The sequence below is a fragment of the Phoxinus phoxinus genome, assembly GCF_949152265.1.
Source record: "Phoxinus phoxinus genome assembly, chromosome: 22".
NCBI lineage: Eukaryota > Metazoa > Chordata > Actinopteri > Cypriniformes > Leuciscidae > Phoxinus > Phoxinus phoxinus.
In genome coordinates, this window is record NC_136897.1 from 29,639,978 (window position 1) to 29,666,376 (window position 26,399).

Genomic DNA, 26,399 nt, shown 5'->3' on the forward strand with positions numbered 1-26,399 from the left:
TTTTTTCCCCCTATTTTTCTTTTTACTTTTCTTTTCCCCTCGTTTTTTCACAGAGTAGGAGAGATTAGATTTTTTTCTAGTGTGTGTGCGTTTTGAGACGCCACCATGGCGTCGGTTCCCACGCCAGGAACGCCAACACTGTCACTGCGTAACGGGTGCAGGTGTGTGCCGGAGCCCGGAGTGACAGTGGAGGATCTGCTGCTGGTGATAGGAGAGCAGGTGGATTTTGAGAATGTTGTATCTGCCTCTCGGATGAATAAAGCAGTTGTTGTGTTTTTAAAATCTGAGGCGCTAGTTAATCAGTTGACTGTCAGTGGTATATGGGTGAAGGAAGCATATGTTCCGGTAACCCCGCTATCTGCTCCAGCAACTAAAGTAACCATTTCAAACGTCCCGCCTTTTGTATCTAATGATGTTATCACCAAAGAGCTGCAAAGATTTGGTAAAATCGCGGGTCCCGTCCGAATGATTCCGTTAGGGTGTAAAAACACCGCGTTAAAGCACGTCCTTTCGTTTAGACGCCAGGTTTACATGTTTTTAAATTCACCGGAGCGAACTTTGGAAGTCTCTTTCCGTGTCATTCAAGGTGGGAATTCGTTCATGGTTTATGCCACTACTGACAGTTTACGGTGTTTTGACTGTGGAGATCTGGGCCATAAGCGCTTTGCATGTCCACATAGAGACGAACAGCGCGAGTCCACATCTGACGCAAACAAAAGCGATCAATCAGTAAATAACACAGGAACACGGGACGCTGAGGAGCAGGATAAAGTCACTACAGAGGAAGAGCAGGGACAGCAAGAGGTGAGTGAAAATGATGTAAATATTGGGAGTGAGGAACAACCTGGCTGCAGTTATGTTCCTGATAAATCAGGGTGTGTGTCTGATGTTGTTGATACGAGTGAGACTCAGGATGATGTTGAGGATGTATGTCAGAGTAATGATACAGTACAGGTAGAAGATGAAAAGGGTAACATGGATGATGAAATGGAGGATTTATCTCAGTGTAGTAATGATGGAATGAAAGATGATGGGCAGTGGTCTGAGGTTGGTAAAGATTTGTATACAGTTGAACAAATCAACTCTTTTCTTGACAAAACAAAAGGAAAACCTGGTGTTGAAATAGGGGATTACTTCCCTGATGTGGAAAAGTTTATTGCTTCTGTAATGTGTGCTAGAAAAAGGAGCAACTATGAAGAGCTTTCACAACAAAAGAGGTTTCGATTAAAGAAACATATAACAACTTTAAGATTAGGTAAGAAAGTAGGAAAAGCGAGGGGAAAAACTAAATAATGATGACAGTTAATCTCTCTTTTCTCTACTGCTTTCTTTTTCTCTCTCTCTTCCTTATGGAGACCTTACGGGTGGGATCCCTAAATGTAAATGGGATGAGGGATGGGAAGAAAAATTGGTTACTTTCAGAAACGATACGCCTGAAAGACCTAAGCGTTGTCTTTTTGCAGGAGACCCATAGTGACCAAAGAAATGAGGTTGACTGGGGTTTGTGGTGGGAGGGTGAGAAGGTTCTCAGTCATGGGACTAATCTTAGTGCTGGAGTGGCTGTGCTTTTTTCACCTGGCCTTAAAGCAAAAATTTTATTAAAAAATGAGGTAGAACCAGGGAGATTATTGCTTATTAGGGCTGAAATTAGAAATTTAGTTTTTGTGTTCATAAACATTTATGCTCCTAATTTAGGACCAGACAGGTTGCATTTTTTTGCCAAACTGGAGAAAATTTTAAGCCAACAACAGGATGGGGATTTAATCATTTTAGGAGGAGATTGGAACTGCACTTTAGATTTCACAAAAGACAGGAATGGAGAAGAACCTCACGCAAAGTCAGCTGCAATTTTGGCCAATGTAATAAAAAAACTAAATTTATCAGATGTATGGAGGGAACACAATCTATTAGCACAACAATACACATGGGTACATTTTAGTAATGGTAGGAGTTCTGGGGCACGATTGGACAGGTTCTACACATCATACAATATGAGAAATAGAGTTAAACATACAGCTATCACTCCTACATCTTTTTCTGATCACAAACTCATTACAATAGAGTGTTCATTGGTGGAAAGAGCTCAAAAGAGTTACTACTGGCATTTTAACATTAAACTTCTGGATGATAAGTACTTCTGTGAGAACTTTAGAGTTTTCTGGGAAACCTGTACAACTGAAAAATGTTTATATGAAAGTATAATTCAGTGGTGGGGAATCAGTAAGGTTCATATAAAAGGGTTCTGTCAGCAATATGCAAATCATTCATCTTTGGTTTTAAAAAAGACATTAGAGTTGCTAGAAAAAGAGATCACTGACATTGAGAAGACCATGACTGATAATTATACTGTGGATTTAAAAGAACTGTGGACAGAAAAGAAGAACCAGCTGAGCCATATTCTGAATGAAAAAGTTAAAGGAGCCCTTGTAAGGAGCCGTTTTTTAACAACAAGGGACATGGATGGTCCTACATCTTATTTTTTTAACTTGGAGAGAAAAGCTGGACAGGAAAAGCAGATGTACTGTTTAAAAGAAAACAATGGAAAAGAAACCTCTGATCCAGTCACAATGCGTAGAATCGCTGTGGATTTTTATTCTGATTTATTTACTGCTGAAACCTCAGATGAGCAGTGCACAAATGAACTGCTTCAGGACCTTCCTGTGTTAACTCCAGAGCACCAACACTTGTTAGATACTGAGCTCACCTTTGAGGAGGTCACCGCTGCAGTCATGGGTCTCTCTTCAGGACGCGCACCTGGCTTGGACGGATTACCTGCAGAGTTTTATAAGAACTTTTGGACTGTTTTAGGACACGACTACTTTGAGGTTTTGCAAAACTGCATTACAGAAGGAATCCTTCCTACAAGCTGTCGGCGGGCGGTTTTAACACTACTCCCAAAAAAGGGAGATTTAATGTTATTAAAGAACTGGAGGCCTGTAGCAATTTTATGCTCAGAATACAAAATCTTTTCTAAATGTCTGGCAAACAGGCTAAATACTGTATTGTATGAAATCATACACAAGGACCAGTCTTACTGTATAAAAGATCGATCCATCACAGATAATTTACATTTGGTACGGGACATGCTTGATTTTGCTTTTAAAAACAATATTAATATTGGGTTTCTGTCATTAGATCAGGAGAAAGCTTTTGACAGGGTTGACCACACTTATCTTTTTAATACGTTAAAGGCTTTTGGATTTGGGGATGTTTTTATCTCTAAGATTAAACTATTATACACTGAGGCTACGTGTATGGTTAAAATGGCTGGTGGCCTCAGTACTCCGGTGAAGATCCACAGAGGTATTCGGCAAGGGTGTCCTCTCTCGGGTCAGCTATACAGTATAGCTATTGAGCCACTGTTATGTAGGTTAAGAAGAAAGCTCATGGGCTTAAATGTTAGTACACTGGTTTTTAAAGAACCTACTAAACTCTCTGCATATGCAGATGACATTACAGTGTTAATTAGTGGTCAGAGTGAGGTTCAATCTTTAAAAGAAGCTCTAGCATGTTACGGGAAGGCATCTTCGGCTAAAGTTAATTGGGGTAAAAGTGAGGCTCTTTGGTGTGGTCTTGGTCTGAATAGTCCATCACTTCCTGGTGGATTACAGTGGGGGAGAACAGGCTTTAAATATCTCGGGGTGTTTTTAGGAGTAAACGAATTTAAAAGGAAAAACTGGGAGGGCCTAGTGGAGAAAGTGTGTGCTCGGTTGTCTCACTGGAAATGGTTGCTGCCTCGGCTGTCCTACAGGGGGAGGGTCCTGGTCTGCAATAATCTGGTGGCTTCATCGTTATGGCACAGGATGATGATTCTAGAGCCTCCAGAAGAGCTAGTAAAGGAAATCCAGAAAAACCTGGTGGACTTCTTCTGGTCAGGACAGCATTGGCTGAGGGCGCCAGTGCTGTATCTGCCTATTCAGGAAGGAGGACAGGGGCTGGTCGACATCAGTTCCAGAATCCGAGCCTTCAGACTCCAGGCGGCTCGGAGACTACTCTACGGGGAGCACGTGAGCTGGGCTGAGGTGGCCTGTGCCCTTCTGAGGAGAGCAGGCAACATGGGGTTAGACCGACACCTGTTTCTCATGGACATCGACAAGCTGGACTTAACAGGACTGACACCTTTCTATCGGTCAGTACTTAGAGCTTGGACACTTTTAAAAATATCTCGGGAGCCAAATGGTGCGCTGGACCTGTGGATGAGGGAAGAACCTCTGCTCCTAAACCCGGCACTGGCTTTGGACATTTTCAATTCAGTCTCCCTCAGAAAAGCTTTATGGACTGCAAACATTACTAAAGTTGGACTTTTGATTTCTGAGAATGGGTGGATATCTGCTGAAATTTTGGCTCAAAAGCTGGACATTAGATCAGTTCGAGTGGTGGAAAAGATGCTGACTCAAATATGTGAGTTTTTGCCCCAGGACTATAGACTGGTTTTAGAGTCGTCTGGTGGAGAGGAGGAAATCTCTACTTTCCCAGAACTGGCTTTTTCAGCAGACACTGGAGAATGGCAAGAGGCTGAGGGAGGCCTGCTTTCTTTTAAGACCCCCCAGTTGGAACTTTTTAGCAACACTGGGAAAAAAGCTTTATATGTACTGTGTGTGAAAGTGTCACATCTGCACTCGCTTGAGAGTGTGAGAGAGTCCAAGTGGCTGGAGGTTTTTGGGCCAGGCGCTTCCCCCAAAGGCTGCTGGAGGTCCCTGTACAAGACTCCTATAGAGAAAAGGTCTGGAGACCTTCAGTGGAGAATTGTGCATGGGATAATAGCCACAAACAGACACAGAGCACACCTTGACCCACAGGTAGGGGAGGGCTGTCTGTTCTGTGGGATGCAGGAAACAGTTTTTCATTCGTTTTTGGACTGTTTTAGGTTAAAGCCATTGTTTAACAAATTAGAAGAGTGGTGTCAGACCCTGGGGGAAGTTTTTATGCCTATGTTTTTTATTTATGGGCCTAAGTACTGCAGGAAAAAAAAAGAAGTTCATGTTTTATTAAACTTTCTATTTGGGCAAACAAAAATGGCAATTTGGTTGTCACGAAAGAGAAAATTGAATGATGGTGGATCAACTGATGTGGTTGCAGTGTTACAGGGGTTAATAAAATCCCGGATAAATATAGAGTTTAGCTATTACAAGTTGGTTAATGACTTGGATGGTTTCAGAGGTAAATGGGGCATAAAAAAATGTATTTGTGATGTTGACATTGATGGCTGTCTCCATATTTATGCATGAGTGAGTTTTGATCGTGAAAGGAAAAAAGGGGAAACCTTTTTTCTTTTCTTTTTCTTGTTTTTTTTTTTTTTTTTTTTTTTTTTTTGTCTTGAGACTCTGAGGTTGTTGTTGTTGTTTTTTAAATCCATTGCTCTCATTCAAGTTGGTTTAAAAAAAATATTTTTACTAAAAATGTTATCTTTAATATTTTTGTAAATAAAGTGATCTTAAAGTCAAGTCTCTCCCTCCCTCTCTCTCTCTCCCTCTCTCTCCCTCCCTCCCTCCCTCTCTCTCTCTCTCTCTCTCCCTCCCTCTCTCTCTCTCTCTCTCTCTCTCTCTCTCTTTAGTTTTATCTTGAAATCTCAGCTGGCCAATCAGATGTGAGCGTCACACATTAGCCATCTGTTCTCTTCAGTAGAACATTAAAGTGAACACTGCCACGTTCAGTTCTGCCCTTGACAAACTTCTCTAAACACACGCCGCAGTGATGGAGGATCTGAGCAAACACCTGCACATCAGAAGACCGCGCTCGCTCTCATTAAACTCAACAAGAGCTGAGCAAAGATTTATACTCATTTAGTTTGTGGTTAAACGTTTATCAAATGTGGAATAATGTGTCCATACAGATGGACAACAGGGATGCTCACACACACACACACACACTCACGCACACACAGGCACACACACACTCATGCACACACACACACACACACTCACACTCACACACACACACACACACTCATACACACGCACACACACACACTCACACACACACACACTCTCATACACACACGCACACACACACGCACACACACACGCACACACACACGCACACACTCACGCACACACACACACACACACACTCACGCACAGTGTGTAACGGCTCAAACTGCCATTTTTCTGATTTTTGCTTGTCTACATGTCTGAGTTTCTCTGAGCGAAATGTCTCCATCTGGCTGTTGATCAGAATATGTCTGAGCAGTTTTACATGAAACTTATAATTAATGCATATTTCAAAGGCTCATTACGATAATGAGATTTTCTCTGTGGAGAGTTTGCAGATCAACAGGAAAAAGAAAAGCTCAACAAAAGCTTGAACATAAAGCGTGTCAGACCTGCGGTTCAGGGAACATGGACTCGGTCATGTGACTTTAAGCCACTTAAACTCGATCATTCTAATTGATCACTGACAGGAATATAATCCACTATAGTTCAGAACCTTGACTGATGCAGTGTTTTCAGTTCTGATATATCAAACCAGTGTGATCGGACTTGTCAAAGACAGTTTAGAATTACTGTCATTTAGGATTTAGCGTTTAATTATGCAGCTTTTCCAGAGACAGATGACCGCATTGACACGCAACTAATGATTTGTTTGTTTGTTTTCCTGTACAGCACCACTGACTGACAAGCCGCCCAAGATCCTCTTCCCGCACGAGAACCAGCTGAGCGCCATGGAGATGCAGATGGGTAAGGACAGCATTACCAGACTGGGGAACTGTGTGTGGGTCTGGCATTATTGTGTGGTGCTGTGTGTGTGTTTCTGCGCTGAGTGAATGTGCTGTGTTTGATCACCTGTGTAATGTGTCAGAATCGCACCTTTGTAAAACAATAGAGCTTTTATGTGCTGCATTTCATGGTCGTTTACGGCTAAATGAGTGTCAGAGACACTGACTCGACTGAGTGAACATGAATGATGCCACTGTCACAAAGACTAACCAGGCTCAGATCACTGGAAATATGGAAATAACTCCACGAAACCATGATTGCTGAAAGACTAGAGAAGAAGTGCAGTGTAAGAAGCTCTGGTCCGGACTGAGGAACCTCTGAGTCTCTGGATAATGATCTATAGGCATTAGTGATGGTAAGATTCACCGATTCGCATCGGCATAAAAGCTAACGAGTCGATGCATCGATTTAAATAAGTGTTCATCAGATACAAGTTAGCATTTGTATCACGATGCATCGTTTCTAACATATCTGCATCGGTAAAAAATATGTTATTAGTAGATGCGCTATACTTTTACTATTTAGAAAGTGTGTGGCCAATCATTTGTGAACAATATTTTATTATGCAACTGCTGCGATCACTCCGAACGCGGATAGAGCGTCTGGAGCGGTGATTTCCATGTTAAGTGAATGTTAAGACGCGGTCTTGTCTGGCGGTCCTGCGGCGCGATGGATGTGATTTCGCCTCATTCACGTGTCCAGGTCGACTAGATTGATTTCTCCTTTCTGAACTGTTGCTCAAGCGCGTTCTCTCTTCACGTATCACAATACTACGGAGACCACGGCGTGTCCTGAAAGTCACCTGCCTAGAACTAGCGTCATTTTACATTTTATACCTACGCTATAAAATACAGGCAGTGTGACTCTTTTAACAACACACTTGAAGCGCCGACACAGTGTGAGCGCATCCTTAAATTGTTTCACTGTTAAATGTGTAACGACGCAATCACGCAGGGGCGTTCCCACCACGTCTCGACGCAGCGTCTCGTTCCCTCTCGGGGACCAGGGTTACACGTAACCTGAGACGTTTACAGTGTTTAAGCCCAGAGGGATGTAAAGAAGGTTAATAGAACGTTTGCCTTTCAAAACCAATACGGATGACCCTTTTGTGGTTAGTTTATTATTCTTGCCATTTGCAATTTAGTATGTATATATTACAATTCTGTATGCAAATAAACACAAGAAAGAAGCTTGGTCTTTATTTATCCGTCTGTAGTTGTGTTGAGATGATGTTGATTCTGGTGCCGCTGAGCATCATGATGAATCAAAGACTAAAACATGAACTTTATGCTCGTACTGTCTTGCAAGCACTATTATTTCTGGAAAAGCCTATATGTTTTTAGTTTTTTATTTATTTAGTTATTTTTGATTGGTTATCTTTGGATGCACAGTGACATGATTGTTATGTAACCAAATCTGAACTGTAAAATTGTCAGTATTTTTAATAGAAAAACATCTTTACTGTAAAATAAAGAAAGAAAAAAATATTTGCCAAATTTTGGCGACTGTATGTATCCATAAATATAATTTAACCATCTTTTACAGCATGTACACTGTTTTTAAAATGGCATATTTCTCTCTCTCTCTCTTTTTTTTTTAGTTTGTTTTCTACATTGCAAATCAGCCTGATTAAATGTGCTAGTGCACAGAACCTTTTCAAAACTGATAATTATATAACTGTGCGAAAGCTCTAGGTTTCCACATGTCGATTCCTGGCCCATTGTTCCTCGACCGCTGCGGTTTGGTAAATGTCACAGCTGTGAGGCTGTACGGCAGATCAATATTACATCATTTCTCTCAATTAGAGAAAGCTTATCGTTAGTCTGAGGAAGTCTTATCTGTATTCAGCTGAGCTTTCCAAGTTACAGGGCAGGACTTACATGGCAGATAAAAGGCCAGCATGATTCCCTCAGATAATACAATTCTCATCATATTGAATCGTTGACATTGGTCAGACTGTCCAGCCTCCAGAAACCTTGAACTAGCTGTAGATTTATTTGCAAACAATGTTGACTTGTTTTATTGGTACTTTAGTTCTGCTTTACATTTGGGGACTGTACATGCTTTGTCTCTGCTGAACCTTTTAATATCGTACATTCTGGAAAGTAAATGTAAATGAGGTTACTGTCGATCCCTGAGTTATAACTATCCTGTCCTGTCCATTGAGGTTTAAGATTTGAGCACTTAAATATTGTTTAATCTTCTTCATCTCTTTGAAATGGATTTATCTTTGAACGTGAGCACCGACATCTCTAAATCAGTTCAGAGCAAATAACAGGCTTTATTTGTCTTCTTGTGTTTGTTGTGTACAGGATCCACTGAACTTTGTATTGTGTTTGTATTGATTGGGAATGATGATAGCTTTCCTAGAAAATGGATGAGCTGTTGATTTGTACTTTTCATTTTCAGAAATCCGATAACATAATGGTCACTGCAGGAATCAGAATCAAATCATCTTTCTCTTGAGTTGATCCAGTCCATGCGAGTCGATTCAAATTCACTTTATCCAGCCGCAGTTCTCCGTCGAGTCGAGAGTTCTCATGTTGTTCTCTTGAGTGTTATTCTTAGGAACAAAGGAATCTCTTTGTAATATTGAGCAAAAGATGACAACCACATCTAATGTTTTGGAGAGTTAAGCGTGTGCAAACAACTGTTGGTGAATCACAATTTGTGAGTCCATCATTTGAAGGTGCTTCATAATCAAATTCCACAGACAACAACAATACTGTGGATCAGAATTATTCGTCTACCCATGCAGAAGTACTAGTTATGTCATGAGCATGACTTCTGTTTACCTGATAGTTAGGTGCCCAAATGAAACTCTTTGAAGCCACGAACCTCGCAGACTTCACTGGCAGATCCAGTGACTGGAACCACTCCTCACATTCGCAGTCTGGGAACATAAACGTGACTTTACCAGTCCGTTCATATATATAAACATCTCACTTTGTGGGTTTGCATGAAGTCACAGGGAACTGAAGTAGCCAGTGCGTGTTCATGATCCTGTGGATGAACATTATGTAGATCTGCAGTTCTGGCTCCAGCAGGTTATTACGTGAGGAAGTTTTTTGGTGTGTGTGTGTTCTGAGTGTGTGTGTGCTCCTCTGAGTGTGTGTGCTCCTCTGAGTGTGTTATGCTCCTCTGAGTGTGTGTGTGCTCCTCTGAGTGTGTGTGTGCTCCTCTGAGTGCGTGTTCTGCTCCTCTGAGTGTGTGTTCTGCTCCTCTGAGTGTGTGTGCTCCTCTGAGTGTGTTCTGCTCCTCTGAGTGTGTGTGTGCTCCTCTGAGTGCGTGTTCTGCTCCTCTGAGTGTGTGTTCTGCTCCTCTGAGTGTGTGTGCTCCTCTGAGTGTGTGTGTGCTCCTCTGAGTGCGTGTTCTGCTCCTCTGAGTGTGTGTTCTGCTCCTCTGAGTGTGTGTGTGCTCCTCTGAGTGTGTGTGTGCTCCTCTGAGTGCGTGTTCTGCTCCTCTTGAGTGTGTGTTCTGCTCCTCTGAGTGTGTGTGTGCTCCTCTGAGTGTGTGTGCTCCTCTGAGTGTGTGTGTGCTCCTCTGAGTGTGTGTGCTCCTCTGAGTGTGTGTGCTCCTCTGAGTGTGTGTGTGCTCCTCTGAGTGTGTGTGCTCCTCTGAGTGCGTGTTCTGCTCCTCTGAGTGTGTGTTCTGCTCCTCTGAGTGTGTGTGCTCCTCTGAGTGTGTGTTCTGCTCCTCTGAGTGTGTGTGCTCCTCTGAGTGCGTGTTCTGCTCCTCTGAGTGTGTGTTCTGCTCCTCTGAGTGTGTGTTCTGCTCCTCTGAGTGTGTGTTCTGCTCCTCTGAGTGTGTGTGCTCCTCTGAGTGTGTTCTGCTCCTCTGAGTGTGTGTTCTGCTCCTCTGAGTGTGTGTTCTGCTCCTCTGAGTGTGTGTGCTCCTCTGAGTGTGTTCTGCTCCTCTGAGTGTGTGTTCTGCTCCTCTGAGTGTGTTCTGCTCCTCTGAGTGTGTTCTGCTCCTCTGAGTGTGTTATGCTCCTCTGAGTGTGTGTGTGCTCCTCTGAGTGTGTGTTCTGCTCCTCTGAGTGTGTGTGTGTGTGTGCTCCTCTGAGTGTGTGTTCTGCTCCTCTGAGTGTGTGTTCTGCTCCTCTGAGTGTGTTCTGCTCCTCTGAGTGTGTGTTCTGCTCCTCTGAGTGTGTGTTCTGCTCCTCTGAGTGTGTGTTCTGCTCCTCTGAGTGTGTGTTCTGCTCCTCTGAGTGTGTGTTCTGCTCCTCTGAGTGTGTGTGCTCCTCTGAGTGTGTGTTCTGCTCCTCTGAGTGTGTGTTCTGCTCCTCTGAGTGTGTGTTCTGCTCCTCTGAGTGTGTTCTGCTCCTCTGAGTGTGTGTTCTGCTCCTCTGAGTGTGTGTTCTGCTCCTCTGAGTGTGTGTGCTCCTCTGAGTGTGTGTTCTGCTCCTCTGAGTGTGTGTTCTGCTCCTCTGAGTGTGTGTTCTGCTCCTCTGAGTGTGTGTGTGCTCCTCTGAGTGCGTGTTCTGCTCCTCTGAGTGTGTTCTGCTCCTCTGAGTGTGTGTTCTGCTCCTCTGAGTGTGTTCTGCTCCTCTGAGTGTGTGTGTGCTCCTCTGAGTGCGTGTTCTGCTCCTCTGAGTGTGTTCTGCTCCTCTGAGTGTGTGTTCTGCTCCTCTGAGTGTGTTCTGCTCCTCTGAGTGTGTTCTGCTCCTCTGAGTGTGTTCTGCTCCTCTGAGTGTGTTCTGCTCCTCTGAGTGTGTTCTGCTCCTCTGAGTGCGTGTTCTGCTCCTCTGAGTGTGTTCTGCTCCTCTGAGTGTGTGTTCTGCTCCTCTGAGTGTGTTCTGCTCCTCTGAGTGTGTGTGTGCTCCTCTGAGTGCGTGTTCTGCTCCTCTGAGTGTGTTCTGCTCCTCTGAGTGTGTGTTCTGCTCCTCTGAGTGTGTTCTGCTCCTCTGAGTGTGTGTGCTCCTCTGAGTGTGTGTGTGCTCCTCTGAGTGTGTGTTCTGCTCCTCTGAGTGTGTGTTCTGCTCCTCTGAGTGTGTGTTCTGCTCCTCTGAGTGTGTTCTGCTCCTCTGAGTGTGTGTTCTGCTCCTCTGAGTGTGTGTTCTGCTCCTCTGAGTGTGTGTTCTGCTCCTCTGAGTGTGTGTTCTGCTCCTCTGAGTGTGTGTGCTCCTCTGAGTGTGTTCTGCTCCTCTGAGTGTGTGTTCTGCTCCTCTGAGTGTGTGTTCTGCTCCTCTGAGTGTGTGTTCTGCTCCTCTGAGTGTGTGTTCTGCTCCTCTGAGTGTGTTCTGCTCCTCTGAGTGTGTGTTCTGCTCCTCTGTGTGTGTTCTGCTCCTCTGAGTGTGTGTTCTGCTCCTCTGAGTGTGTTCTGCTCCTCTGAGTGTGTGTTCTGCTCCTCTGAGTGTGTGTTCTGCTCCTCTGAGTGTGTGTGTGTGTGTGCTCCTCTGAGTGTGTGTTCTGCTCCTCTGAGTGTGTGTTCTGCTCCTCTGAGTGTGTGTTCTGCTCCTCTGAGTGTGTGTTCTGCTCCTCTGAGTGTGTGTGCTCCTCTGAGTGTGTGTTCTGCTCCTCTGAGTGTGTGTTCTGCTCCTCTGAGTGTGTGTTCTGCTCCTCTGAGTGTGTGTGCTCCTCTGAGTGTGTGTTCTGCTCCTCTGAGTGTGTGTTCTGCTCCTCTGAGTGTGTGTGTGCTCCTCTGAGTGTGTGTTCTGCTCCTCTGAGTGTGTGTTCTGCTCCTCTGAGTGTGTGTTCTGCTCCTCTGAGTGTGTGTTCTGCTCCTCTGAGTGTGTTCTGCTCCTCTGAGTGTGTGTTCTGCTCCTCTGAGTGTGTGTTCTGCTCCTCTGAGTGTGTGTTCTGCTCCTCTGAGTGTGTGTTCTGCTCCTCTGAGTGTGTTCTGCTCCTCTGAGTGTGTGTTCTGCTCCTCTGAGTGTGTGTTCTGCTCCTCTGAGTGTGTTCTGCTCCTCTGAGTGTGTGTTCTGCTCCTCTGAGTGTGTTCTGCTCCTCTGAGTGTGTTCTGCTCCTCTGAGTGTGTGTTCTGCTCCTCTGAGTGTGTGTGCTCCTCTGAGTGTGTTCTGCTCCTCTGAGTGTGTGTGTGCTCCTCTGAGTGTGTGTTCTGCTCCTCTGAGTGTGTTCTGCTCCTCTGAGTGTGTTCTGCTCCTCTGAGTGTGTTCTGCTCCTCTGAGTGTGTGTTCTGCTCCTCTGAGTGTGTGTTCTGCTCCTCTGTTGCCTTTGGCTTGCTCAGTTGGGGATATTCAATTTAATGAATCAATCAATATTACTATTGATTAGCATTACCAAACATGGACGTTTTATTATTATTTTAATTTAATACTGTGAAGCTGCTTTGATACAATCTGTATTGTGAAAAGCGCTATACAAATATTCTTGACTTGACTTGACTTGACTTGAGTGTGTGTGTGCTCCTCTGAGTGTGTGTTCTGCTCCTCTGAGTGTGTTCTGCTCCTCTGAGTGTGTGTTCTGCTCCTCTGAGTGTGTGTGTGCTCCTCTGAGTGTGTGTTCTGCTCCTCTGAGTGTGTGTGTGCTCCTCTGAGTGTGTGTTCTGCTCCTCTGAGTGTGTGTTCTGCTCCTCTGAGTGTGTGTGTGCTCCTCTGAGTGTGTGTTCTGCTCCTCTGAGTGTGTGTGTGCTCCTCTGAGTGTGTGTTCTGCTCCTCTGAGTGTGTGTGTGCTCCTCTGAGTGTGTGTTCTGCTCCTCTGAGTGTGTTCTGCTCCTCTGAGTGTGTGTTCTGCTCCTCTGAGTGTGTGTTCTGCTCCTCTGAGTGTGTTCTGCTCCTCTGAGTGTGTGTGTGCTCCTCTGACTGTGTGTTCTGCTCCTCTGAGTGTGTGTGTGCTCCTCTGACTGTGTGTTCTGCTCCTCTGAGTGTGTGTGTGCTCCTCTGAGTGTGTTCTGCTCCTCTGAGTGTGTGTTCTGCTCCTCTGAGTGTGTGTTCTGCTCCTCTGACTGTGTGTTCTGCTCCTCTGAGTGTGTGTGTGCTCCTCTGACTGTGTGTTCTGCTCCTCTGAGTGTGTGTGTGCTCCTCTGAGTGTGTTCTGCTCCTCTGAGTGTGTGTTCTGCTCCTCTGAGTGTGTGTTCTGCTCCTCTGAGTGTGTTCTGCTCCTCTGAGTGTGTGTTCTGCTCCTCTGAGTGTGTGTTCTGCTCCTCTGAGTGTGTGTGTGCTCCTCTGACTGTGTGTTCTGCTCCTCTGAGTGTGTGTTCTGCTCCTCTGACTGTGTGTTCTGCTCCTCTGAGTGTGTTCTGCTCCTCTGAGTGTGTGTTCTGCTCCTCTGAGTGTGTTCTGCTCCTCTGAGTGTGTGTGTGCTCCTCTGAGTGTGTTCTGCTCCTCTGAGTGTGTGTTCTGCTCCTCTGAGTGTGTGTTCTGCTCCTCTGAGTGTGTGTTCTGCTCCTCTGAGTGTGTGTTCTGCTCCTCTGAGTGTGTGTGCTCCTCTGAGTGTGTTCTGCTCCTCTGAGTGTGTGTTCTGCTCCTCTGAGTGTGTGTTCTGCTCCTCTGAGTGTGTGTTCTGCTCCTCTGAGTGTGTGTGTGCTCCTCTGAGTGTGTTCTGCTCCTCTGAGTGTGTTCTGCTCCTCTGAGTGTGTGTTCTGCTCCTCTGAGTGTGTTCTGCTCCTCTGAGTGTGTGTTCTGCTCCTCTGAGTGTGTTCTGCTCCTCTGAGTGTGTGTGTGCTCCTCTGAGTGTGTGTTCTGCTCCTCTGAGTGTGTTCTGCTCCTCTGAGTGTGTTCTGCTCCTCTGAGTGTGTGTTCTGCTCCTCTGAGTGTGTGTTCTGCTCCTCTGAGTGTGTGTTCTGCTCCTCTGAGTGTGTTCTGCTCCTCTGAGTGTGTGTGTGCTCCTCTACCAGAAGAGCTGAAGACAGAACTCATGCTGTGTCCTTCAGGGACGGTGACGGTCACTTACCGTTGATCCTTTCCTAACACACACACGGATGAGATGACAGAGATCTTGACTCGGCTGACAGAATCTCTGAATGCCCGGTTCAGTGGACACGTTGAGTTTGGTTAACATCACATTCGTTTAGTGAGATTTTAGGTAGGAGAATGAAATGCTGACAGATAAATAGATGAGGACTGACACATAACACCATTAAATACTGTCGGGAAAAAGAGTGTGTGCAGAATTCAGTCTACAGTGAACTTACAAACGTGAACCGCTTATATGGCGGCAGTGGCTCAGTGGTTCATGATGGTTGTCTACAAACTGGAAGGTTGGTGGTTCTATCCCCGGTTTCACCTGACCAAGTGTCGAGGTGTCCATGAGCAAGACCCCTAACCCCCGCTGCTCCCGACACACACACACACACACACACACACACACACACACACGCCATCGGTGTATGAATGGGTGAATGTGAGGCAATATGTAAAGGTGGCCATTGGTCTGTGAAAGCGCTGTATAAATGCAGTCCATATGTAACCGAGGCAGTTTCCATGTCCATGTGCACCGACTGACGTACAGAGAGTCTCGTCCTGACACTCCTGACATCTCACTCGCTGTACACACACTGTTCACTGTCCACGAGTGGATTGACAAATGAATGGAACTAATTTTGTCTCTTTTAATGAACATTCATATAGGAGTTACCAGTTTGATCTGTCGAATCAGACGAATAGTTCACTGAATTGAAGTTATCATTAATTTCAGATATCTCAAAATGATGCTAGTATCACATTTGTGATAGCTTTACCATTAACATTTTCATGGAGTCCATTATTATTTTTAATATGAATGCATTGTGACATGGGTTATGATAATCCCCATGCCAATGACTTCAAAAACAAAACATGTTCAGGAGCCAAAATACTTTTTACTTGACAAATGACAGACTCAGGGTGTACTTGTAGCTGGGTTTACCCTAACCCTAACCCTAGGTATAAATTAGTTCCAGTAATAAGCTATCAATATACAATCAGAAAAAAAAATATTACTCTGTTTTGATAGAATGTGTTGATTTATGATTTTAGCATGTCAATCATACAAAGTATATATATATATATATATATATATATATACACAAGATATACAGTATATTAAAATACTATTATTACTAATATTTATAAAGCAAAACTTAGAAAGAAAAAGCAGTAGAGATTTTCTGCAGTGCTTATATAAGATAAACTCCATGGAAACGTATGCGTCTGCCAGATTATCACAGTTATGGTTAGTCATGCATTGATTTTTGTGTCTGAAGCTGAAGCTGAGGTTCTCGCTCACACATTCTGCTGATCTGAGAGAAACCTACGGTTTGTGTGACTGTCATGAATTCACTGCGCAAATCAAGATTCCCTATGCGGGTGAAAACACATCTGAGAAGCACTAAGCTCATGAGCCACACACACACACACACACACACACACACACACACACACACACACACACACACACACACACACACACACACACACACACACACACACACACACACACACACACACACACACACACACACATCTGAGAAGCGCTGAGCTCATGAGCGACACACAGTAACACACACACACACACACTGTCAGTCGGTCATGTGGACGTTACGCTGTTTTGATTTCATTCAACTTCCACACACTTGTTACCGTGATTGATCACGTCTGTAAGTCTAGAGCTGTGTGTTCTCACCGGTTCTCTGGGTTTATAGCTGTTTATATTCAGCTTATTTTGTTTGGGAGGTTTTTTTATGTGTAACTGTAACTAATAAAGAATAGGCCTACTGTACTACTGCCTGCCGTTTTTTGGTTGATATCTGGGGGCTTGCGAAAGAGTGGGATAGTTTGGTTCCAGCGTACACCAGTTTTTCCATTTTATCTGAGAAGCCCAGAAGTGGAGATGGTGGAGATAGAGATAGCGTGTCTGGTGAGAGGGGCTGTTGTTGTTCTGGTGATATCGGAGGCTGTAATATGCTGACCTGGTGTCTCTGGCGGTTTTCCAGGAAGTCGTCCTTGGGTGCTGAGTCTTGGAGCAGTTCTAGTATGTCACAGTCTGTCTGTGGGCAGGGCTCAGCTGAGATTGTGTCCGTGAGCAGAAGTTGTTGTGGCTGAGTGGTGTTATCATTGTCCTTGTGTGACGTGTCAACCGCATGTCCATTCAGGTGCTGGAGTGAAGTCCTGTGGTCATTCGTACTGTGTCCAGGTGTGTGTGTGCCATTCAGGTTGAGTGGATTGGCACACACTGCAGAAGGATGATTGAGGGAGAAGTAGATATTGTCCTTTAGCACTCTTGAACCAAGTTTGTTTGGGAGGCCGTCCTGTTGGAATAGTTGCCTCTGACTCCAGAAAAGATTGAAGTTGTCAATGAAGTTCACTCCTTTTATATTGCAGTTTTTGAAATAATCTAAACCACTATGAAATAATCTACATAGTTAAAAGCGCTGTATAAATGAAGGTGACTTGACTTGATTAGACTTGACTTGCTGGGAGTGGTCCACTGATGAATGTTTGTACTTTCAGTTTTTTAAGTGTTTCAAAAAGTTCATTGAAATTCTTCTTGAGGAGTTCTGACGGCTCTTTATGAATATCATTTTCCCCAACATGAATGAGTCGATTTGCAGTCTTATGTTTCATCAGAATGTTCTCAAGTTCCCTGTTTACATCAGAAGTTGTTGCTTGTGGAAGGCAGCACGTAGTTGTATCCCTCCTACTAATGTTTCTGATTATGGAGTCACCCACTATCAGAGTCGTGTGCTCGGCTGCGCTGTCTGCTCGACCTTGAGTGCAAGTTAGCATCAGTGTTAGCTACTGGCTTATTCAGTCTGTGTTCGATCACATTCATCACGTTTGGGGATTCCTCATTTACATTCATTAATACTTCAAATCTGTTCTCAAGATGTATAGGCAGTGGTAGGAGACCAGTGTTTGCAACCCTTGTCAGAGCCGTATCTGTGGTAGAGGAAGCTACTGCGGCAATATTAGAATTAGAATTTTAATTAGAATTCAACTTTATTGTCATTGCACATGTCACAAGTATAAAGCAACGAAATGCAGTTTGCATCCATCCAGAAGTGCTTTTAGCAAGAATATAGCAGTATGATGTCTATACAGTATTTACAGTAGTGCAGTTAAAATCAGTGTAATATATATGGATAAATTATACAGTAATGATATAAAGGGCAAGTGGCTGTAAGTGATGGTTCAGTCCATGTTATTTTTGTGGGTATGAGGATATGGTCGGCCGTTTGTTTGTTTTTCAGTCCATGGGTTTAATGTGGGTAAGATGTCAGGAGGCAGAATTCAGGAGTCTGACAGCTGTATGAAAGAAGCTGTTCCGGTACCTGGTGGTCTTAGTCTGGAGGCTCCTGTAGCGCCTCCCAGAGGGCAGGAGGATGAAGAGTCCGTGTGCTGGGTGACTGGGGTCTTTGATGATTTTCCCAGCCCTTTTCAGACACCGCTTCCTGTAGATGTCCTCTATGGAAGGTAGTGGTGCTCCGGTGATGCGCTGGGCTGCTTTCACCACCCTCTGTAACGCCTTCCGGTCCGAGGCAGAGCAGCTCCCGTATCAGACTGTTATACAGTTGGTCAGGATGCTTTCAATTGTACAGCGGTGGAAGTTCACCAGGATGTCTGAGGACAGGTGGTTCTTCCTCAGAGTCCTCAGAAAAAAGAGGCGCTGGTGAGCCTTCTTGACCAGCTTAGAACAGCTGGTCGTCCAGGTGAGATCCTCGGAGATGTGGACTCCCAGGAACTTGAAGTTGTTCACACGCTCCACAGCCGTCCCTTTGATGTGGATGGGTGGATGTTGGTCAGCATTCCTCCTGAAATCCACGATGAGCTCCTTGGTCTTCTCGGTGTTGAGCAGCAAGTTGTTGGTGTCGCACCACTCAGCCAGACGATCCACCTCCTCCCTGTAAGCGGCCTCGTTGCTGTCTTTGATGAGGCTGATCACCGTGGTGTCATCTGCAAACTTAATGATGGTTTTGGAACCATCGACAGGTCTGCAGTCATGGGTGTAGAGGGAGTAGAGGAAGGGATTCATCACACAGCCTTGTGGTACACCGGTGTTCATTGTGATGATGGATGAGCAGCGGTTATCAGGAAGTCCAGTAACCAGTTGCACATGAAGGAACTGACGCCTAGGTCTGTGAGTTTCCTGATGAGTTGTGAGGGCATTGATTGTATTGAACGCTGAACTGAAGTCTATAAACAGCATTCTGGCATAGGTGTTTTTATTGTTCAGGTGTGAGAGGACAGAGTGCAGTGCTATAGAGACTGCATCCTCTGTGCTCCTGTTCTGACGGTATGCAAATGGGTGAGGGTCCAGGGTGGGTTGGAGACAGGATTTGAGGTGTGCTAGGACTAGCTGCTCTAAGCACTTAGTGATGATTGGGGTGAGGGCTACCGGGCGGTAGTCGTTGATGCTCAATGGTTTGGAGTTTTTGGGTATCGGAACGATGGAGGTGGATTTGAAGCAGGCCGGTACCACAGCATGGGCCAAGGACAGACTGAATATGTCCGTCAGCACTCCTGCCAGCTCCACAGAACACGCTCTGAGAACACGCCCAGGGATGCCATCAGGACCTGCAGCCTTGTGGACATTAAGCCTGCTCAGCACCGCTCCTACATCGGTGGGGGAAAGAGTCAGTGGTTGGTGGTCTGGAGTCACCTCTGCTTTAGTTGCAGTTGTTGAGTTCCCCAGCTCAAAACGAGCATAAAAGTTGTTGAGCTCGTTGAGGAAGGAGACATCAGAGGATGCGGGGAGGGTTTGGTGGTCCTGTAGTCTGTGATGATCTGGAGTCCTTGCCACATACGTTGGGGGTTGGAGTTGGAGAAGTGTCTTCTACCTTTCCTTTGTAGTGGTGTTTGGCATTTTTGATGCCTCTCTTCAGCTTAGCCTTGGCTGTACTGTAGGCCTGTGCATCTCCTGACCTGAAGGCGGTATTACGGGCCTTCAGGAGGAGACGGACATCCTGGTTCATCCAAGGCTTCTGGTTGGGGGTACATGGTGATCTGTTTCTGGGTGGTGACACTGTGTGTAGTAGTGAAGATGTAGTCCAATACAGATGTGGCGTACTGGTCGAAGTCTGTGTGGATGAACATATTCCAGTCTGTATTTTTGAACCGGTCCTGGAGCACAGCGTCTGCCCCCTCTGGCCACACTTTTATTGTCCTCACAGTGGGTTTCACACGTTGGATAAGTGGTGAGTACCGAGGTGTGAGGAACAGGGAGAGATGGTCTGATTGTCCAATGTGGGGGAGGGGTGTTGCTTTATAGGCTCCAGACATGTTGGAATAAACATGGTCCAAAGTCTTGTCCCCTCTGGTGTGATAGGAGACATGTTGGTGGAATCTGGGGAGGACTGTCTTCAGGTTGGAGTGGTTGAAGTCACCAGCAACAATAAAAGCAGCCTCAGGGTGTTTAGTCTGGTGTTTGCTAATGGCTGCATAAAGTACTTTCATAGACAGCTTAGCATTAGCATCCGGGGGGATATACACTGCAGTGAGTATGATCGAAGTAAGTTCTCTAGGAAGATAATAAGGTCTGCATTTGACCATTAAAAACTCCACATTAGGTGAGCAGTGACTCTCGGTAGTAGCAGAGTTCATGCACCAAGCATTGTTGATATAAATGCACAAACCTCCACCGGAGTCATCTTGCCGGAGTCATCTGCTATCCTGTCAGCTCGGTGTGTGTGGCGTCCTACTAACTCAATAGCATTTTCCGGGTAGCTGTTGTTTAGCCATGTTTCGGTGAAAATCATGACATTCGAGTCCATAATCCATCTGTTGTTGGTGATGGAGAGCCGTATTTCATCCATTTTGTTTGCCAGAGAACGGACATTGGCGAGGAGAATGCTAGGTAAAGGGAGCCGGTGTGGTGTTAACTTTAACCTAGCTCGTAGCCCTCCGCGCCTACCCCGCCTTTGTTTACGTTCTCGGCGCCGTCTGCGTGCACTTCCGCCCGGCCAGGAAGAGTGAGCAGCCTCCTATGTTCTGGAGATCTCTGGGATGAGTCGGAGATTGGCGATAAAGCTATTGGAGTTTTGAATCCAAATGTCCAGAAGCTCCTGTCTGCTGTAAGTCAGCAACGTACAGCAATTCGGGATGAATAATCCAGTTAAAAGTACATAAAAAAAACGCTAAATAGCAGATTCTGGAAAGACGCTGAGCCTCGCGATGTTCACGCGCCGCCACCATTGAGATAGAATATGTGATACTCGTGACAATCTGATGTCTCGAGTGCCTTTGGGTCTCGCTCCCTGATTGTGCCATCGCTTTGTAAGTCGATCTACACTCAGTAGGGCCTGTTGAGGAGCACTAGATTCATGGGACTCACCGGCTGTCTGCTGAGGGCGTCCATGACGGAGCTCTGTTGTGTGTTCTGTCTGGTTTGGTGGTCCCGCAATCCTTTGTAAAAGTCTGTGGCAGTTAGTGCAGCAAGTAGATTCCAGAAGAGGCATTTTCTCTTATCCTTATGAATGTGGGCAGTTGTGTTTTCTCTTCTCCGGAATGTAAGCTTTCAGTGGGAGGCTGGTCGAATAAAATAATTCTGGGAATAAACCAGGGAACGTTTGCGCCAGAACACACTCCTCTTTTCGCCGAACCGCCCCCGCAAGCACAAGTTCATTCCCTAATTTACTGACGTGCGTCTGTGGAGGGAAGAGTCCGCTGTGCGCGGGTGCAGAATAGGAATAATACATGCGTCGTGTACAAAGTCAATTGCGCTGGGTGCAAGATAGGGCCCTAAGTGTCTGATTGCCCTGGAGTTGAACATGGTTTCATCATTGATTTTGCCTGACGGCCGAAGTGCTGTATGTGTTGCCATCAGGCAATCTCGCAGCGATGCAGAAGACAGAGCAGATGAGATGACAGTGGCATAAGAAAAGGAAAAGTAAACGGCATTATCTTAGCCCGGAAACAGGCTTCAGGGACAGAGCCATTGTTACTGTGAGCTGCAGCAACTGGCAGAGATTTCTCAGAGCTAAATTACAGTGCAAATTCACAAATGGACAGCAATAATTGCAGGCTTTGTGTTGCTAAATAGAGGCTCAGAGAGCATGTGTGACCCGAAGCCTCCCGTAACAAGCAGATTCTGTCACGTTTAGTGACAATGGCTCAGGAAACAGATTGTCCTCCTAAACGAGTCCTCATCCTCTTTTATTCCTGTCCACACACACACACACACACGCGCGCACACACACACGCGCACACACACGCGCGCACGCGCTCGCACACACGCGCACACACACACACACGCACGCACGCACGCACACACACGCGCGCGCGCGCACACACACACACACACGCGCACACACACGCACGCACACGCACACACATGCACGCACACAAACACACGCGCACACACGCACACACACACACACACATACGCACGCGTACACATGCATACACACACACGCGCACTCACTCACTCACTCATTCACTCACTCATTCACTCACTCACTCACTCACACACACAGACACACACACACACACACACACACACACACACACACACACATACACACACACACACACACACACACACACACATCTGCAGTGATTTAAGATTACTTTGCATCAGTGGGGTTTCTCAGCTCTACATCATATTCACATGCTGTGTTTAAATGAGTGTGTGTAATTACAGATCCAATTGCTATGGAAACAAAAGGCTTAATTGATCTCTGCACGCCTGCAACCCGCACTGAGAGACAGAGTGACACGCGTTTAGATGAAAACACAAAACCAACAAGCCGGAATGTGACATCTGGTTGTGGGGGATTGAGCCTGTAATCAGAATTATGTGAATCAGGCAAAGAAATTCATGAAAGCCTTGCAAATATGCTGAACGCAAAACATTCATCAAATGGATGATTCTCTGTGTAATTGCGGTTTATGCTTTTGAAAATACGTAAATACTTTCAGGTCAAGTCATCTCATGTCTTATACACAACATTAAAATATAAACAGAGACTAGCTGATGTTCCTATGACCATGTGTGGAGGTCTCGCCATAATTATGTGTTCATGTCAAACAGTGTTACAGACCATTACATACTGTGCACACACACACACACATGCACACACACACACTGAACCAACCAATAAACCCACCCATCACAAAACTTCCTGCATTTTTACATTTCTAAAAAACTTTAATTTACTTTATTTTTATACCAGATTTACAAACGAGGGGTATTAGGGTATAAATGTAGCAAATTCCGGTCTTTTTTTTGTTTTAGTTTAGAGCTTTATCAATCTCCGTGGGGCAATTAGTTTGAGCTTACATGGTGCTTTACATAAAACACTTAGCACATTCAAATACATAAAAAATAAAATAAAATAAAAAATCACCTACATTTATTACATAGACGTATTGCTTCAGGCACGAAAGTAAATTTATAGCGATTTGTAGAACATTTAATTGCCCTTAGACGTCGCCCCAGGGGAATCCACTCAAAGTCCAAATGCCAGGTTTAAACAGGTTTGAAAAGGTTTGATCAGGTTTGAACATCTAAACGCGTGTCACTCTGTCTCTCAGTGCGGGTTGCAGGCATGCAGAGATCAATTAAGCCTTTTGTTTCCATAGCGAACAGGTTTGAACAGGTTTGAACAGGTTTGATCAGGTTTGAATAGGTTTGAATAGGTTTGAACAGGTTTGAGCAGGTTTGACCAGGTTTGATCAGGTTTGAACAGGTTTGAGCAGGTTTGATCAGGTTTGACCAGGTTTGAACAGGTTTGACAGGTTTGACCAGGTTTGAACAGGTTTGACAGGTTTGATCAGGTTTGAACAGGTTTGATCAGGTTTGATCAGGTTTGACAGGTTTGAACAGGTTTGAGCAGGTTTGAGCAGGTTTGAGCAGGTTTGATCAGGTTTGAACAGGTTTGAGCAGGTTTGATCAGGTTTGATCAGGTTTGACCAGGTTTGATCAGGTTTGATCAGGTTTGACCAGGTTTGATCAGGTTAGAACAGGTTTGAGCAGGTTTGATCAGGTTTGATCAGGTTGGATCAGGTTTGATCAGGTTTGAACAGGTTTGACCAGGTTTGAACAGGTTTGACAGGTTTGAACAGGTTTGAACAGGTTTGAGCAGGTTTGAGCAGGTTTGAGAAGGTTTGAACAGGTTTGAGCAGGTTTGACCAGGTTTGATCAGGTTTGAACAGGTTTGATCAGGTTTGACAGGTTTGAGCAGGTTTGACAGGTTTGAGCAGGTTTGAGCAGGTTTGACCAGGTTTGATCAGGTTTGACCAGGTTTGAACAGGTTTGAGCAGGTTTGAGCAGGTTTGACAGGTTTGATCAGGTTTGACCAGGTTTGAACAGGTTTGAACAGGTTTGAACAGGTTTGATCAGGTTTGATCAGGTTTGACCAGGTTTGATCAGGTTTGACAGGTTTGAACAGGTTTGATCAGGTTTGATCAGGTTTGACCAGGTTTGATCAGGTTTGATCAGGTTTGACCAGGTTTGAACAGGTTTGAACAGGTTTGACAGGTTTGAACAGGTTTGAGCAGGTTTGAACAGGTTTGAGCAGGTTTGAGCAGGTTTGATCAGGTTTGATCAGGTTTGACCAGGTTTGATCAGGTTTGAACAGGTTTGACCAGGTTTGATCAGGTTTGAACAGGTTTGAGCAGGTTTGATCAGGTTTGATCAGGTTGGATCAGGTTTGAGCAGGTTTGACCAGGTTTGATCAGGTTTGAACAGGTTTGAGCAGGTTTGATCAGGTTTGATCAGGTTTGAACAGGTTTGAGCAGGTTTGAGCAGGTTTGAGCAGGTTTGACCAGGTTTGAACAGGTTTGAGCAGGTTTGATCAGGTTTGATCAGGTTTGACCAGGTTTGATCAGGTTTGAACAGGTTTGACCAGGTTTGATCAGGTTTGAACAGGTTTGAGCAGGTTTGATCAGGTTTGATCAGGTTGGATCAGGTTTGATCAGGTTTGACAGGTTTGAACAGGTTTGAACAGGTTTGATCAGGTTTGAACAGGTTTGAACAGGTTTGACAGGTTTGACTAGGTTTGACCAGGTTTGATCAGGTTTGATCAGGTTGGATCAGGTTTGAACAGGTTTGATTTATGGTGTTCATTTATGAAAGTAAAAGTGCAAATGAAATGATTATTGCACCCACAGATTGTTGCCTATAGGTGTTTTCCATGTTTAATAGATTCACTGTCGGTTGAGAGGATGAGCATTCATAATATTTGCTCATGAATATTCATTAGACGGTCTTAACTGCATCATGTGTTTATGGACGTTGATGGTGTTCTGGCCGGGACAGTGAGACAGTGGGAAACAGCACATCTCACTTCACTTTCTGAAGTGTAGAAATATTCCTCAGGTTTGTTTCTCGGCCCCAGATCTGGAACCGTGGCATCTCAGGCTTCTGCTGTAAGTGGATTTCTGCTGTTTTGGGAGAGAGCGCAGTGTTGACCTACTTCCTCATCCTTCTTTTATCTCCAACTTGACTTCTGAAAGCACAACTCTGTGCGCAGCTCATTAGCACTGTTAGAAGATGAAAAAAATGAAACCGTTTTTCCCAAACTGCAGCTGCGTAATGCTGGACAGACTAGCGGCACAAAGTAGAGAACACCAGATCTTTTGTTTTGTTCTATTAAAGTAGAAGCTCTAAAGTATAGATTCTGGTGTAGAGTACACATGTTCATCTGACATTATGCATGAGACTAATACACATATTGAATATGTGTATATGTGCCAGATGAAGCTGCCTGTGAGTCTTCAGTGAGGTAGCAGTACTTTATTACAGAAGCAACATGAACAAGGTCTTATATAATGATGCTTTGGGAGATCAAGGCTTTTCTTCATGCACCTTTGTCAACCATTAGTTACTCTGGCACGCCACGGCCACCTTCTAATCAGAGGAAAGCATGACCTTCTGAGACTTCATCTGAAGCGAAGCGCCGTAACCCTGCAGGCCACGTGTTCTCTCTCCTCTCTCACGCGCGTCTCACGGCTCGCATTCATACGGCCTTATGAAATACATCATTTTTCCCCCCTAAATTCGTTTTTTTTTCGGGATTCCATTTAAATGCTTTAATTACATTTTAATAATGATGTCGAATAAATCTAATTCATAAATGTTTAACAATTTAATATTTTATTGAAATTTTAAAATAACAGTGCCCTATATGAAATGTTTCATTATTTTCCCAGACATTCTGTTTCATTTGAAATTTTCTGGATTTGGTGTTTTAGGATTTAGAAAAAAAATGATGAACTAAAACTGTGTTATCTTGGCAAACAAAGAGCTGAGGTTTACTGCTTGAATTAAAACATGTATAAAATGTTTTATTATATTCTTTAAAAATTATCTTTTAATAATTATTATTAAATGATTAGTATTAGTATCATGATTATGTATTATTAGTATTAGTACTTTGAGTGGTACATTCTACTGTACAATAGTAATATATTTCTGTCATAAAGCAGACTTTTATGTTGGTGTGTTGTGGGGAATAGCTGTGAGTTAGTGTGTATCATCAGTTCTCTGAGTTGAAATGGTGAACCGCTGCTAAAGTGACTCTCAGATGAAGTTCATGTGTTCATGTAGTGAGATGCAGATGAGTGTCACACACGCTTGACTGTGTGTAGAAGAGCAAACTGAGACAGACTTCAAATTTACATAGTAGGCTATAATATTTACAGACACTAGCCCATATTGTCATTTGATTAGATGTACAGCCGTACTTTTGATTTATCCAACCAACGTTTCTGCTGCTGGAGCTCAAGGTCACAGGCTCTGTTGCACTTTGACAGAACATGAATTTTTCGTTGTTTGTAGGGACATCCTTGTAGGTTAGGGTTGG

General features: G+C 44.6%; 1 protein-coding gene across 4 annotated transcripts in view; it reads left to right on the top strand.

The window, feature by feature from the left end:
• il1rapl1b (interleukin 1 receptor accessory protein-like 1b) overlaps window positions 1-26,399 on the top strand; it is a 235,616-nt gene that overhangs the window by 170,148 nt on the left and 39,069 nt on the right. For all 4 annotated transcript variants that reach the window (XM_079596736.1, XM_079596737.1, XM_079596738.1 and 1 more), the window contains exon 6: window positions 6,603-6,677. In XM_079596736.1, the coding sequence (XP_079452862.1) occupies window positions 6,603-6,677 (75 nt within the window). The remainder of the gene's footprint in view (window positions 1-6,602; window positions 6,678-26,399) is intronic.